The 14,757-nt window shown below is 41.9% G+C and overlaps 1 protein-coding gene across 3 annotated transcripts in view; it reads right to left on the bottom strand.

Annotated features, from left to right (window-relative positions):
* The window catches only part of KDM3B (lysine demethylase 3B), a 62,431-nt gene extending 47,722 nt beyond the window's left edge, over positions 1-14,709 (bottom strand). The window contains exon 1 of one of the 3 annotated variants that reach the window (XM_036314749.1): positions 14,438-14,709. In XM_036314749.1, the coding sequence (XP_036170642.1) occupies positions 14,438-14,626 (189 nt within the window). In that variant the 5' untranslated portion in view covers positions 14,627-14,709. The remainder of the gene's footprint in view (positions 1-14,437) is intronic. The other 2 variants (XM_036314747.1, XM_036314750.1) reach the window with 2 other exon arrangements.
* Between the last annotated feature and the right edge of the window lie 48 nt (positions 14,710-14,757).

Here is a 14,757-nt window from a genome sequence, read left to right on the forward strand (position 1 = left end):
CCTTGCGATAAGACACACCTGTCTTACCTCATATACTGGTTGTGAAAATTAAGTAAGTGGATTCAAAAGCAGTTTGGTTAATGGCAAAGCATAACTTGGGAAAACATGCCATCAGATAAACAGAAATAAAATAAAATACATTGTGGGGGATGTTCAGCGGCAGGAGAGATCACTTCAGGTGTGCAGAAGCCAAAAAAAGTCCCAGCAAGTTCTAGGAGGCCAGGAGCTACAGCACACTGTGGGGGAGGAGAGGGAGCTGAGGCTAAAAAGACTAAGAATCAATGGGAAAGATCTTGACTACTGGGATAAACAAAACTGGGCTTCATTCAGCTGCCAATGGGAGATGTGTATGTGTTTAAGTGTGTTTATGCAAGTGCCATAAAAAGAGGTCAAACTGAGGTAAAGATATGAACAGAGCAGTTGGTTATAGGAAAACTCAGCTAGCTAGCAGTAGGTGTAGATGGATTAGAGAGGAGGGGGAATAAAGAGTAGTTTTTTTCTTTTTATAAAAAATATGTTTATTGAATGTACTGGGGTTACATTAGTTAATTAAATAGTTTTCAAGTATACAATTCTATAATACATCATCTGAGTATTGTATTGTGTGTTCACTACCCATAGTTTGGTATCCTTCCATCACCATTTATCCCCCTTTTACCCTCTTCTACCAACCCACACCCCCATTAGGGAGTGTTCTTAACTAGCATGACCTAGAGTGGGAGCAGTGAGACTAGGAGTGAAGTGACTCGTGCCCATGAGAATCCATGACTCTTTTTCAAAAAAATATTTTTTTATTGATTCCAGAGAAGGGAGAGGGAGATAGAAACATCAATGATGAGAAAGAATCATTGACTGAGTGCACAACCTGGACATGTGCCCTTGACCAGAATCGAACCCAGGACCCTTCAGTCCATAGGCTGACTATCTACTAAGCCAAACCGGTTAGGACTCCATGACTCTTATCATAAATAAAGATTGATGGCTGATGACTGGCTGGATATAAGGAAGGGAAATTTTTTAAATGACCTGGATTTTGAATCGGACATAACTGATGTCAGAAGGCAATGGCTGGAGGCAAATCATGAAAAGGAGCATGGAGTGTTCAATGCCCATGCTGAATCTGACCCTGAGTGACAGTACTCTACTGGCCATCACTTAGAAAACCAGAGGCTGAAGCTCCATGGTGACCAACAGCTAGGTGCTACAGTTCCAATCTGCCAACCACTTTAAAAGTCAACATATGAGTCACAGAACTCTAAGTCATACCAACACACAGATATAAGAACAACACTAAAAGAAGTCGTTGTACTACTAAAACTGTCACAATTTTTATCCTTTGTACATAACAACTTAAACATTAAAAAAATTAATATTCATGCCCAGCTGGCATGGCTCAGTGGCTGAGGGTTGACCTATCAGCCAGGAGGTCACAGTTCGATTCCTGGTCAGGGCACATGCCTGGGTTACAGGCTCAATCTCCAATTGGGGACGTGCAGGAGGCAACCAATCAATGCTTCTCTCTCATCGTTGATGTTTCTATCTATTTCTCCATCTCCCTGCCTCTCTGAATCAATTAGAAAATATTTAAATGAATAAATAATATTCAGGAATCCTATCATCACCTAATTGAAAACATGAAGGAAAAGCGGAAATATTTGAAAGCCAGATTTCACCTAATTTAAGGGCAATTATCTCTTAACCTACCTGGGCAAAGGATATGGAACAAAGTGTTTAACTTGACAACAATCACAGTACTGTTTGCTCTGAGATCAAACAACAGCTCCAGGCTAATAATGACTTTGTTTTGAGAGTAATATGGAATGTGGACATATGTAAACATGTTTTCCCAACAGTGAGGCTTACTTCTGGCCCTAGAACTGTCCCCCACCTCCAACTAGAGCAGCGGTTCTCAAGCTGTGGGGCGCGACCTGGTTGGGGGTCAAACGACCCTTTCACAGGGGTCACCTAAGACCATTGGAAAACACATATATAATTACATATTGTTTTTGTGATTAATCACTATGCTTTAATTATGTTCAATTTGTAACAATGAAAATACATCCTGCATATCAGATATTTACATTATGATTCATAACAGTAGCAAAATTACAGTTAGCAACGAAAATAATTTTATGGTTGAAGGTCACCACAACATGAACTGTATTAAAGGGTCGCGGCATTAGGAAGGTTGAGAACCACTGAACTAAAGTAATGGGAAAGAGTTAAAACATGTAAGGTAAGGAATCATATCAGATCAAAGTACATAGAATACAAACTTGTAAAATGGCTGTGACCAGGCCCCAGGACAGGAAGAAGGGATATAAACCAACAAAAATCAATGGTAGTGGTTGGATTGAGTCAAAGATGGTCAAGGCAAGTTGATAATCTGAACACAACAGGACTAATACAGTTTGAGTTGATTTTTAAAAAGTCTTAAGCCCTGTCTGGTTTTAAAAAGTCTTAAGCCCCGGCTCAGTTGGTTGGGGTCATCCCGTGCACTGAAAGGTTGCTAGTTACATTCTTGGTCAGGGCACATGCCTGGGTTGTGGGCTCGATCCTTAGAAGGGGGAGTGCAGGAGGCAGCTGATCAATGTTTCTCACAACTCTGTCTCTCTCTCCCACTCCCTCTCTAAGAATCAATTTAAAAAATGTTTTTTAAGTTTTAAACTTTTTTCTATTAGAGTAGAAGTAGTATACAGCACTTCATGCTACAGCTAGAACCCAAGGATGAGATGTAAAATATTTCATTAGTTAAGGAGAGCTAGTGGTTAAAACTCTTGCTTTCATCTCAAAATTCCTTTCATGGCCTATATGTGATTTACATTCATTTTATTGACATTAAACTCAAATCAATTTTTAAAAAAATATATTTTATTGATTTTTTACAGAGAGGAAGGGAGAGAGAGAGTCAGAAACATCGATGAGAGAGAAACACCGATCAGCCGCCTTCTGCACATCTCCTACTGGGGATGTGCCCGCAACCCAGGCACATGCCCCTGACCGGAATCAAACCCAGGACCCTTCAGTCCGCAGGCCAACGCTCTATCCACTGAACCAAACCGGTTTCAGCTCAAATCAATTTTTTAAAAATATTTTTTAAAAATTAACTTCAGAGAGGAAAGGAGAGGGAGAGAGAGATAGAAACATCAATGATGAGAGAGACTCACTGATTGGCTGCCTCCTTGACTCCTTTTAATTATCTTTTTTTCTTTATTGCTTAAAGTATTACAAAGGGTATTACATATGTGTCCATTTTACCCCCCTAATTATCTTTTTAACATGCCAATCAGAGCCCTGTACAGCTTACTTAGTATTCTCTTCCTCAGTGGATAGAGTCCTGGGTTCAAATCCAGTCAAGGGCACATGCCTGGGTTTCAGGCTCAGTCCCCAGTAGGGGGCGTGCAAGAGGCAGTTGATCAGTGATTTTCATCATTGATGTTTCTATCTCTCTTCCTCTCCCTCTCTGAAATCAATGAAATATATTAAATAAATAAATAAGTTCTGAAAAATAAAATAAAATTTAAAAAAGGAGCAAGCTGCCAAACCGGTTTGGCTCGGTGGATAGAGCACCGGCCTCCGGACTTGGGGGTCCTGGTCGGGGGCGTGTACCTTAGTTGCGGGCACATCCCCAGTGGGGGGCGTGCAGGAGGCAGCCGATCAATAATTCTCTCTCATCATTAATGTTTCTATCTCTCTATCCCTCTCCCTTCCTCTCTCTAAAAAATCAATAAAATATATTTTTTAAAAAAAGAGCAAGTTGCCGATTATTAGAAAGAGAGAGGGGTGGTTGGGGGACAGGAGGACGATTTGCATAGGAGAACTTCAATGAAGGGGAGAAATAAAAGACATCTATTAAGATGGGCTCAAATTAAAAACAAACAAACACACATCAAAAACAACAAAAAAAATCCCAATAAACAGTCTAGCAGTCATTTCTATGCAGGGGCCTCTCACAAACTGCACTTCAGGGAAAAGCCCTGATCTTCTTGCCTGCACTGGGTCACTGCCATTTGAGCTAGGCCTTTTATAAAGGAGTTTCTGGAATCCTATTTCAACCAATAGGACTGAGGCTTCCCCCATCCAATCAGAGCTGTGCAGCTCTGGCCAATCAGAAAAGACTCTATTGTGACCAATCAGGACAATGCCTTTTGGATCAATCAAACTGAGGATTTGGAGTCCTCATTTGCATGAAAACGGACCAATCAGGGATCAGGGGCAGGGACGGCTGTCCATATAAGCCAGTTCCCTTCTGGCTAGGGGAGTGCAATTTCCCTGGCTGAGCTGAAACTCCAAAAGTAAAGAGATGTTCCATGGCTGCGCTGTATCACAATTGAGCTGTTTTACACTGTTCCCCAAATTGGGGATTCCCGTTGGCACTGAACTGGCGCCAACGACCATCAGTTGGCAAGGGGTAATACTTTTAATACTTTTTATACCTTAACAGGAAATGTTCCTTAAAAAAAAAAAAAAAAAAAATACATGCTTTTATTCATTTCATTGAGAGGAAGAGAAACATCAATAGTAAGAGAATCATTGACCAGATGTTCTTTTTTTTTTCTTTTAAAATATGTATTACTTTTATATTTCAAACATTTTTAAAGGAAAGACCTTTGGGATTAGGTTGGAAGATAAATTACAGAGGGAAGAAACTGGAGCAGGCAGACCAATTATAAGCCAACGATAGCTTAGGAAAGAGATGAAAAAGACCTATATCAATTAAGACTGTATGAATGGAAAGCAAACTATATTTTAGAAATTAGAGATAAAAATAACTGGATATGGTGATGATTGTGAGAGGGTAAGGGGAAATGGAAGACTAAGTCCCAAGGGTCTTAATTTTTCTTTTCCAATTTTCCTACCTACATTCTAAAAAATATAAATTGTTACAAATGATTTTATAGCCAAGGCGAGGAATAACTGCATGTCTAGAATACTGCTGTTTTCAAATAAAAAGTAAATTTCCATGGGTTCTTGATCAAGAGGTAGCTTTCTGAGAGTGCATCTTCACTACAGTACATTTAGAGAAAAGAGATAGCTTTCTACCAATTATCCCCAATTTTTCCTACTTTCTAACATTCTCAAATTAAATGTTAAGTACTTGAATAGCACAGGGATGACCTGAATCAAAACTCAAGCATATATAGTACTTTTAGGGGCTGTGGATGGAATCATAAAGATCTAGGTTTGCATCCCAACATCCCCATTTTCTTAGCATGTAGCTAGGAGCCAGTTACTTTAGCCTCTTTGAGCCTCACTTCCTTTCCTAAAAATAAGGACAGTTTAAGTACCTCAAAGGATTGTCATAGGATTAAATTAAAGCACAAAACGACTAGCAGACCATGGGTTCCTGATAAGCATGCATTCCTTAAGCAAACTCATAATACTGGTCAGATTATAAATTGGTACGACAAAAAAATAAGAAAATTGCTATAACAAGCATTTTAAATATGTGTATATCTTTCCATAATACCACTCCTGGTATTAATCCTAGGAAATAACTCTAAACATATGACGAACTTTATTCACAAAAATGTTCATCACAGAATTATTCATAAAGCCTAGAATCTGCAACAATTTCAATATCCAATGAAAAGGGAACAGTTAAATAAATTACTCAGCCAATAAAAATTATAAGATTTTGCTACGGAGCACTTATTGTTTTCCTTTTAGTTACAAAAACAATACATGTTACCTGTGAGAAATACAGAAGCCCAAGAAAATTGAAATCACCCATAATAAAAGATTAGTAGAATATGTATCAAAATATAAACAACAGTTTCTAGTAAGTTGCAACACCCCAGGAAATATTTTTCTTTAAAAAAATATATTTTATTGATTTTTTACAGAGAGGAAGGGAGAGGGATACAGAGTTAGAAACATCGATGAGAGAGAAACATCGATTCAGCTGCCTCTTGCACGCCCCCTACTGGGGATGTGCCCGCAACCCAGGTACATGCCCTTGACCGGAATCGAACCTGGGACCCTTCAGTCCGCAGGCCGATGCTCTATCCGCCGAGCCAAACCGGTTAGGGCTATTTTTCTTATTATTAAAATAATTTCTACATTTTGTATAATAGGCATGGATTACTTGAGAATCAGAAAAACAAAGTATCTATAGCTTCTAATTTAACAACTCGGATGTAAATCACAAAAACCAATGGCTAAGGTACCTTGGGTTGGGGTCCCAAATATGAGTCCAATAATGTCAAGATAAAAAAGTTAGTAGGCCCTAGCCGGCTTGGCTCAGTGGATGGAACGTCAGCCTGCGGACTGAAGGGTCCCAGGTTCGATTCCGGTCAAGGGCATATGCATGGGTTGCCTGCTTGATCCCCAGTAGAGGGTGTGCAGGAGGCAGCCGATCAATGATTCTCTCTCATTGTTGATGTTTCTATCTCTCTCTCTCCTTCTCCCTTCCTCTCTGAAATCAATAAAGAAACATTTTTTTTAAAAGTTAGTAGTAAGTCCATATTAAGAAAAATTATATAAGAAAAAAGCTTAAAGATCAATCATAAATATCTCACAACTGGGGATCTTAGAGTAGAAATTCCATAATAAATCAGAAGTGAAAGTTAACCTAATACTGGCTTCTAAATATTTTATTTTTTAAGATAGGTTGGTCAGAGAAGGCCTTTTAAAATAGTAAGAGCCCTGACCAGTTGCTCAATGGTTAGTGTTGGCCCGAAGACTGAAGGGTCTTGGGTTCAATTCCTGACCCAGGGCACATACCCCGGTTGCAGGTTCAATTCCAGCCTGGTAGGGGCTCGAGAAGAAGGCAATGCATCTCTCTCTAATGCATCTCTCTCTCTCTCTCTCTCCCTCCCTCTCCCCTGTCCTTTCCACTCTAAAAATCAATGGAAAAAATATACTCGTTCCTTAGGTGACAATTTAAAAAGCAAAAACAACAACAAAAAAAACCCAACTTGCTAAAAGGAAAAAATAAAATTCTAAAAAAACCCCAAACGAACAGAAAAATGCATGTGCTCCCTATTGATGAACTTAAAATCTTGTAGGGGAGATAAGTTATATATTTTGTTATATATTTATAACAAAAAAATTAGATAAATATTCCAAATGAGATATCCACAAAGTGTTAACGAAGAATAAAAAAAACATAGTGGGGATTCAGAAAAGCTTTATAGAAATGTTGGAACCTAGAATAGACAAGCTTTCTTTTCTCTTTATAGGATTTCGATGGATGACAACATTAAAAGCATAGAGTAAAAAAGGGGAACAAAGCAATGGAAACCGGAGAGTCTAGGAAAGTGGAGGATCACCAGATCAGGCCTGCTTATTCTAAATATCCTTTTGGCAATACCCAATTTTCCTTGTCTGATATCTTTGCACACTAGGGATCCTTCTTATCTGTAATTTGGTCTCCTGAGTAGACTGTGAGGGGGCTCTGTGAATATCTCTGGATAGGTATATTTCTCACTGTAAATTAATAACCTTACATATGGATTTATAAATCAGTCTCCAGAGAGTTTGGTTAGTGAGACTCAGTCTCCTAGGGCCTCATTACCCCTGAAGACACACTAAAAACTGAGTTTCTGCCCTTGATAAACCGAGATCACGCTATATGAGTTACTACTAAACAAACAAGTAGATTTTACCCATTTATAGATGACGGTAAAAGATGTTCTGGCGGTAGGGATAGTGGGGGGAGAGCTTAAAAACCACCAACCTGTCAAAGGCACTGGAAAACTGAGAAGCAGCAACAGGTGCTATGTCCCCCAGGCCTTGGGGAAGCACAGCTTACAGGAGCCCACCCCAGCTGTTGTTGAGAAAATCACTAACAGAAAACAACATGATACTTACCCACTATTTAGGAGGGTAAAGGGGAAACTAAATCAGAACAAGTTGGGGATGAGAACCAAGGAAATACTAAAGAAAGAAATAAGCCCTTGTCAGGTAGGGAGTTAGTAAAGCAACTCTTAGAAACAAATTAGTAATTAAGAGGAGAGATTTGATTGTGTTAGTAAAGGGAGAGGACAAAATGGCCAGTTTATAATGTGCACAGCGCCAAAACAAATAGAATGAAAAGACAAATTAAAATAGAGCTATTAAAAATTACACATACATATAAGACAAACTTAAAAACACACACACCTATATGAAGCACTTCAAGTGCCTGAAAAACTCAATGGTGGCTTAATGTTTCCAAAATAGACCCTTCTAAAAACAAAACAAAACAAAACCAAAAACAGACCCTCCTGCTGTAAAAGAGTTAAGATGAAAAGTGTGCTTAGAAAGGTTCAGACTTAAATGTTAAATATTCCTTTGTAAAGTCTCATTTTATTTAAAGTTCTCTAAATTGTACACTGATCCATAAAAAACACATTCTATTTAGTTCAATAAACAGCATAATTTCAGCTATCACTCAGATATTTATTTAACTTGAAATTATAGGCAATGAAAGGACATTTAAGGATAATTATTAAAAGCCATAAACTCCCATTTCAATTAGGCTTAAGTTTAGGTTTGTATACACTGAAAACATGGTACTACCCGGGACACCTGACTATAGTTATTACATAACTAGAAACAAAGTAGAGAGTTTTTATTTTAAAGGCCAGCTAACCTGAGACAAAGAGGAAAGGCTGGCAGATGAGGTAAAAAGTAAGTATGTAAATAAATAAATAAATAAATAATAAGGCAGATATGCTTTCTTTCCTCTTGGAAGACTCTAGATGAGCCGTGGGCAAACTAAGGCCCGCGGGCCGGATCCGGCCAGTTTGAAATGAATAAAACTAAAAAGACTGTACCCTTTTATGTAGTGATGTTTACTTTGAATTTATATTAGTTCACACAAACACTCCATCCATGCTTTTGTTCCGCCCCTCCGGTCCAGTTTAAGAACCCATTGTGGCCCTCGAGTCAAAAAGTTTGCCCACCCCTGCTCTAGATAGAAGAAACATGGTACTAGCCCAGACACTGGTATAATCACTACATTATCTCAAATTAAAGGAAAGAAGTATCTTAGAATCCACTTTTCTCCCAGGTAAATATGAAATATCCTATCTAACAAAGAGGGAATATGCTAATTGACTGCCCTGCCCTCAAAGATGACGACGCCCATAGCCAATAAAAAGGGAATATGCTAAATGACTGCCCCACCCTCAAAGATGGCGGCGCCCACAGCCAATAAGGAGGGGATATGCTAATTGACTGCCACACCCTCAAAGATGGTGGTGCCCACAGCCAATAAGGAGGGAATATGCTAATTAATTGCCATGCCCTCAAAGATGCAGCACCCACAGCCACAAGATGGTGGCGCCCAGTCCCCTCAGCCCCACCGGGGTGGCAGGCACTCAGCAAGACTGGGCCTTCCTGCCTCTGGAGTCCCCCAGTCCCCGGGGCCGCCTGAGGCTCAGGTAACCAGGGCTGGCTGAGGCTTGTGCTGCCGGCAATGGCAGCAGCAGAGGTGTGATGGGGCTTTGCCTTCCCCTGATCACCAGGTCGCCTCCCACTCCTGAGGGCTCCCGGACTGTGAGAGGGGGCAGGCCGAGCTGAGGGACCCCTCCTCCAATGCATGAATTTTCATGCACCAGGCCTCTAGTCTGTATAAGAAAAGCCTAAGTGCCTGTTACAGAAAAACGACCAGTTGCCGTGATGCGCAATGACCACCAGGGGGCAGATGCTCAATGCAGGAGCTGCCCCTGGTGGTCAGTGCCCTCCCACAGGGGGAGCACTGCTTAGCCAGAAGCCGGGCTCACAGCTAGCAAGCGCAGTGACAGTGGCAGGAGCCTCTCCCGCCTCCGTGGCAGCACTAAGGAGCAGTGAGCAGGTGGGAGGTAAGGAGCGAGGGCTCCAGGACTGCGAGAGGGCACAGGCAGGGCTGAGGGACGCCCCCCCCCCCCCCCGCACAAATTCCGTGCACCAGGCCTCTAGTTAAGAGAGAAAAAATAAGGCAGAGCTTGGCGGGTGTTGCTCAGTGGTTGAGGGTTGACTTATAGGAGGTGTGCAGGAGGCAGCTGATCAATGAGTCTCATAACTGATGTTTCTCTCCCTCTCCCTTCCTCTCTGAAATCAATGAAAAACATATATTAAAAAAAAAGTAAGGCAGGTAGATATGCTTTCAGTCTTCTTGCAAGTTCTGGTAGCTGAGATAGCTAAGAAATGCATTCAAAATATCAATGCTACCAAAGCATCATTTAATTCTACCATACACCAACGAAAGGATGGTTTATTTAATAAAATGGTGCTGCTACAATTGGTTACACCTTAAGAAAAAAAGTCTCATCCCTCCACAACCTGTCATTTACAAAAATATTTCACATGGATCAAAGATCTAAAATTAAAAATAAATACATGAAAATATTTAAAAATTTGAAGAATCTTTATATAGACTCAAAATGTAGTAGCTCTACCCAAGCAAGTAAACCCAGAAGTCAATAAGAATGGTGATATAGCCCACCGGCATGGCTCAGTGGTTGAGTGTTTGATCTATGAACCAGGAGGTCAAGGTTCAATTCCCGGTCAGGGTACATGCCTGGGTTGCAGGCTCAATCCCCAGTGTGGGGTGTGCAGGAGGCAGCCGGTCAATGATTCTCTCTTCATTGATGTTTCTAGCTCTCTCTCCCTCTCCCCTCCTCTCAGAAATCAATAAAAGTTTCCTTTCCTCCCTTCCACTCTCTATAAAAAATCAATGGAAAAAATAATCCTGGGGTGAGGATTAACAACAAAAAAAGAATGGTGAGATAAAAATTTTATTTTTCTGTGTGGCAAAGCAACTCATAAACAAGCCAAAAGACAAATGAGAAAATAATTGCAACATACTTGACAGGTAAAGGCATTAATATCACTAATATGCACAGAAGTTGTACAAAGTGATGACAACTCTCATTTTTTCAAATGGACAAAGGACAGGCATAAATAACCATGCAGGAGGCAGGTTATGATTCTCTCTTCATTGATGTTTCTATCTCTCTCCCTCTCCCTTCCTCCCTCAAATCAATAAAAATATATATTTAATAAAAATAACCCATAAAAGAAATGTAAAAGGCCAATAGACATAGAAGACTAGTGGTCATGAAAATGCTAGGTACTATTTTTCACCCTTTAGATTACCAAAAATGACAAAGATGATACAGAGGATGGCAAGGGTTAGGCGACACAAGCATTGCATGCATACTCTGCTGGTGGGAGTATGAAATAATATAATCTTATTGGAAAATAACTTGGCACTACCTAATAAAATTAAAAATACATAGATTCAACCCAACAATCCCACTCCTGCATCGCTGAACTACAGAAACAAAAACCGTAATTAATTACACAGAAATAAATACAAGTTTATTAATCACAGTATTGTAGTGCCAAAAAATTTAAATAACTTGAATGTCCTTCGTAAAGGGGGAATAAATTATGGTACAGCCATATTATGGAATATAATGTATTATGGAATATAATGTAGTTTTCTAAAAGGATGAGTAAGAGCTATAGGTACCGATGCCCATGATATGTTAAATGGAAAAAAGAAAATAAGCAGGCTTTAAATATTGTGTAGCATCCCATTTGCTTTAAAAAGCAACCATATATATATATATATATATATATATATGAATGAATGGTTTTATATTTTTTGTAACAGTATTAAGAAAAACAAGTGAAACCTTCTTTGATAAGTGGGAGCTGGTTTAAGGATGAATATTGTTGGCTTTTCCCGGTATACTTTTGGTTGTTTGACATTTTGCAAAATGTAAGCTTTGCTTTCATAACAATAAAAGGAAAATCCACCTTCTTTGGTGTGTTTTGGTGGTGGGGCTTTTTAATCAACCATGCCAACATCTGTGAAGGTCCCAAGGTCTATACAACTTATATGGACCAATAATGATTCAGGAACACAAAGAGGACAGTGAGTTAAAAGAGGTAAGAGATAAATACATATAAATCCTTTAAACTAATTTTGCAACAAGACAAAAAAAAAAAAAAAGACTTAAAAACCCAGCAGGCTTATTTTGAACTACTATAAATAAACTACTCTTAGGGGGGTAGGGGAAGCTGTTTTCCTACTTAATCTAAAAATCTTAGTAGTTGTCAGCATGGCTTTGATGATGAAGATGCTCACCTAGTAACTTATCAACAAATCTCCCAATCAACAGGATCCTGACTCTCTTTTTCTTCATAATTCAACTTAAGGTAGCACATGGCTTTGATACTGTTTTCCAAAAAAAGTGTTCATTAAATGGATCAGGGCTATATTTTGAAAGATTTCTGAATCAAAAAGTATTTATAAAGAGGATATGAATGGAGCCTAAAATTGAGAAGTGTTTTCAATCACTTCAAAAACTCATTTATCCAACCCTCACTCAAACTTAACAGGGGGCGCCCTGCTATGCATTACTCAAAACCAAGCATGCCTGAAAACATCTTAAACATAACTGAATGAAGATCTGCCCAATCACAGGCCAGCTGCTTGCAAACTCCACCCTTGAGTACAGGAAGAACACTTTTGATTGGAAGATGGTTGTGTTTACTACGGTGTGGTGCAAATTGGAAAGGCCCACATGTCTAGGGTCCAAAGGAAAGCTCTTTAATGAAAAAGGAAAACAAACGGCCAATTCTGATCCTATATTAGTCATTGTCAATAACAGAACCTCATCATAGCAACAGCAATTCTTGAGCAATTTTGCAAACTGGTGAAAATTTCTGAAGAGTATTTTTGTTGGCTGTTTTCTCATCTATGTCCCTTGATATTCATACAAGCACAGTGTATTCTCAAAACCCAAATCTGCCTTTGCTTCTAATGCATACAGCACCATGCAAGACCTCAATATCTAAGAATCACTGCAACTTTCACTTGGTGTGAGAAACAAATTCCATGGGCCCAGTAAAAATCATTCAGTATTGAGTTTAATAGGTGTCCAGCATCTCAGTGAGCTTCTAAAACCTCTGCCCTTAGGGAGCCCAGTGAACAATAACCTGCAGGGGTAGCCATTTCAGGTGCCGAGCTTATTAGCAATTCATGTAATGGAGGAAACAACTAGAATATAAAATTCAGAATGAAAACCTAGGCCTGTGGTCAAAGTTTGCATATAATGGTGGATCTTAAGTATGTTTTACATTCAAGGGGGCAAATTACTGGATCTCACAGGGACACTTCTCCCCCATCCCAACCTAGAAAGCAATCTTTTAAAGAAAGCACAGAGGAATTTAAATGCAAATATCCTTAATCCTCCTCCTCACACCCTTATATTCCAGACATCCTTTTACAAATTTGCCCCAGGCAAGCCTCACAAACGTCCTCAAGCAGCCTTTTCTTATGTAGCAGGGAGAAAGATAAGAGCAAATAAACTCAAACAGCAGAAGCAAAGCCTAAGCCGGTCACCAGTCAAGCAACCCATAAAGCTTGTATATGGGGGAGGGGGAGGGTGTAACACCACTGATCAATAGGAAAATTAATAACAGAAACCTACAATATTACGACCCAATCTCCTAAAATGTGTCCGCGTTTATAGCGAATACAAGTTCACCAAGAAAATGTACCTTCTGCCTACTGATCCATTACACTCCAAAAGATTCCTGCTATTTTTCATAGCCTCATTTCACAAGAGAAGCTAAGGCTGCTTATCAAAATGAGGAACTCAAGAGGCTTGCCAAAGCTCAAAGACAGTATTTTTTTTACCGCCACATTAGCAAAAATAGCACATCCTGGTCCCGAATGCCAGTTAAGTTCTATTACTGAACAACTTTAATCACAAAAGACACCAAGGCAAGTACTCCAGAGCGGTCAAGCCCCAGCACAAAGTTTCAAAACAAAACCTCTCCCTCCCAAGGTTAGGAGAGTAGCCGAGTGGAGAGCAAAGACGGGTCTCAATCGTAGCAAAAACTGCAGCTCCTGTCACCAGCGGGGCCAGGAGAACCGAGCCCCGGAGCCCCGAGAGCCGGCTTTCTGGACCCGCCAGGCTGAGCCCGGCTCAGACGAGGAGGAAGTAACCGCCAGATAAAAAGCCCGGAGCAGCTCCGGCGGCAGCCTCGGCGCTGCTCACGACTGCCCACGTTCCCGCCCCACTCGGGCTCCGGGAGGGGAGCGGGGAGCAGGGAGCGCCGGGCACCACAGCTCCGCGGCTCCCAGGGGCGGCGGCAACACCGGCCGAACTCGGAGGGGCCCGGAGCCCGGGTTCTGGAGCCTCTGCCCCGAAGGCGTGGGAGGGGGGCTGCAAAGGGGTCGCTCAGGAGGCGGGGCCTGCGGGTGGAGGCAGCAGCCTCGGCGCCCTGGCCGCCCCCCCCAACAGGGAAACCGGGGCGCGCACCCCGACGCGGAAGCCATGCTGGTCAGAACTCGGGGTGCTGAGGAGCCGGTGGGGGGCGCTAAGGAGATTTGGGGGCGCGGAACTGGGTCACCCCCACCCCACCGCCCCCTCACAATGGCCCCCGGGGAGGCCGCCCGCAGGCCCCGCAGCCCCGGCCTCGAGTGCCCGCCTCGGCCGTCACTCACCGCTAAGTCTTGGGGCACCGCCCCGCTCATGGCCCGCACCGTGCCGGCCCGCCAGGCCCGAGTGCGCAGCGCAGGCCCGGGATCTCCGCCCGCCGCCGCCGCCGGCACCGAGGCCGAAGCCGAGGCCGTGGTGTCCGCGAACAGAAGCAGCAGCCGCTTGCCCACCGGGGAGGCCGCTGCGTCCGCCATCGCCAGGGCCGGCCGGACCCTCGCTCCCGCCCGCCGCTTCCCACCACCTTCGCCGCCGAGCGCCCGATCCGCCCGCAAGGCCTCCCTCCGCACCACCCGCGGCCGCGGCTCCCCCCCACCCCCCCAACAGC

This window comes from Myotis myotis, unplaced genomic scaffold, assembly GCF_014108235.1.
Source record: "Myotis myotis isolate mMyoMyo1 unplaced genomic scaffold, mMyoMyo1.p scaffold_m19_p_6, whole genome shotgun sequence".
Classification (NCBI taxonomy): Eukaryota; Metazoa; Chordata; class Mammalia; order Chiroptera; family Vespertilionidae; genus Myotis; species Myotis myotis.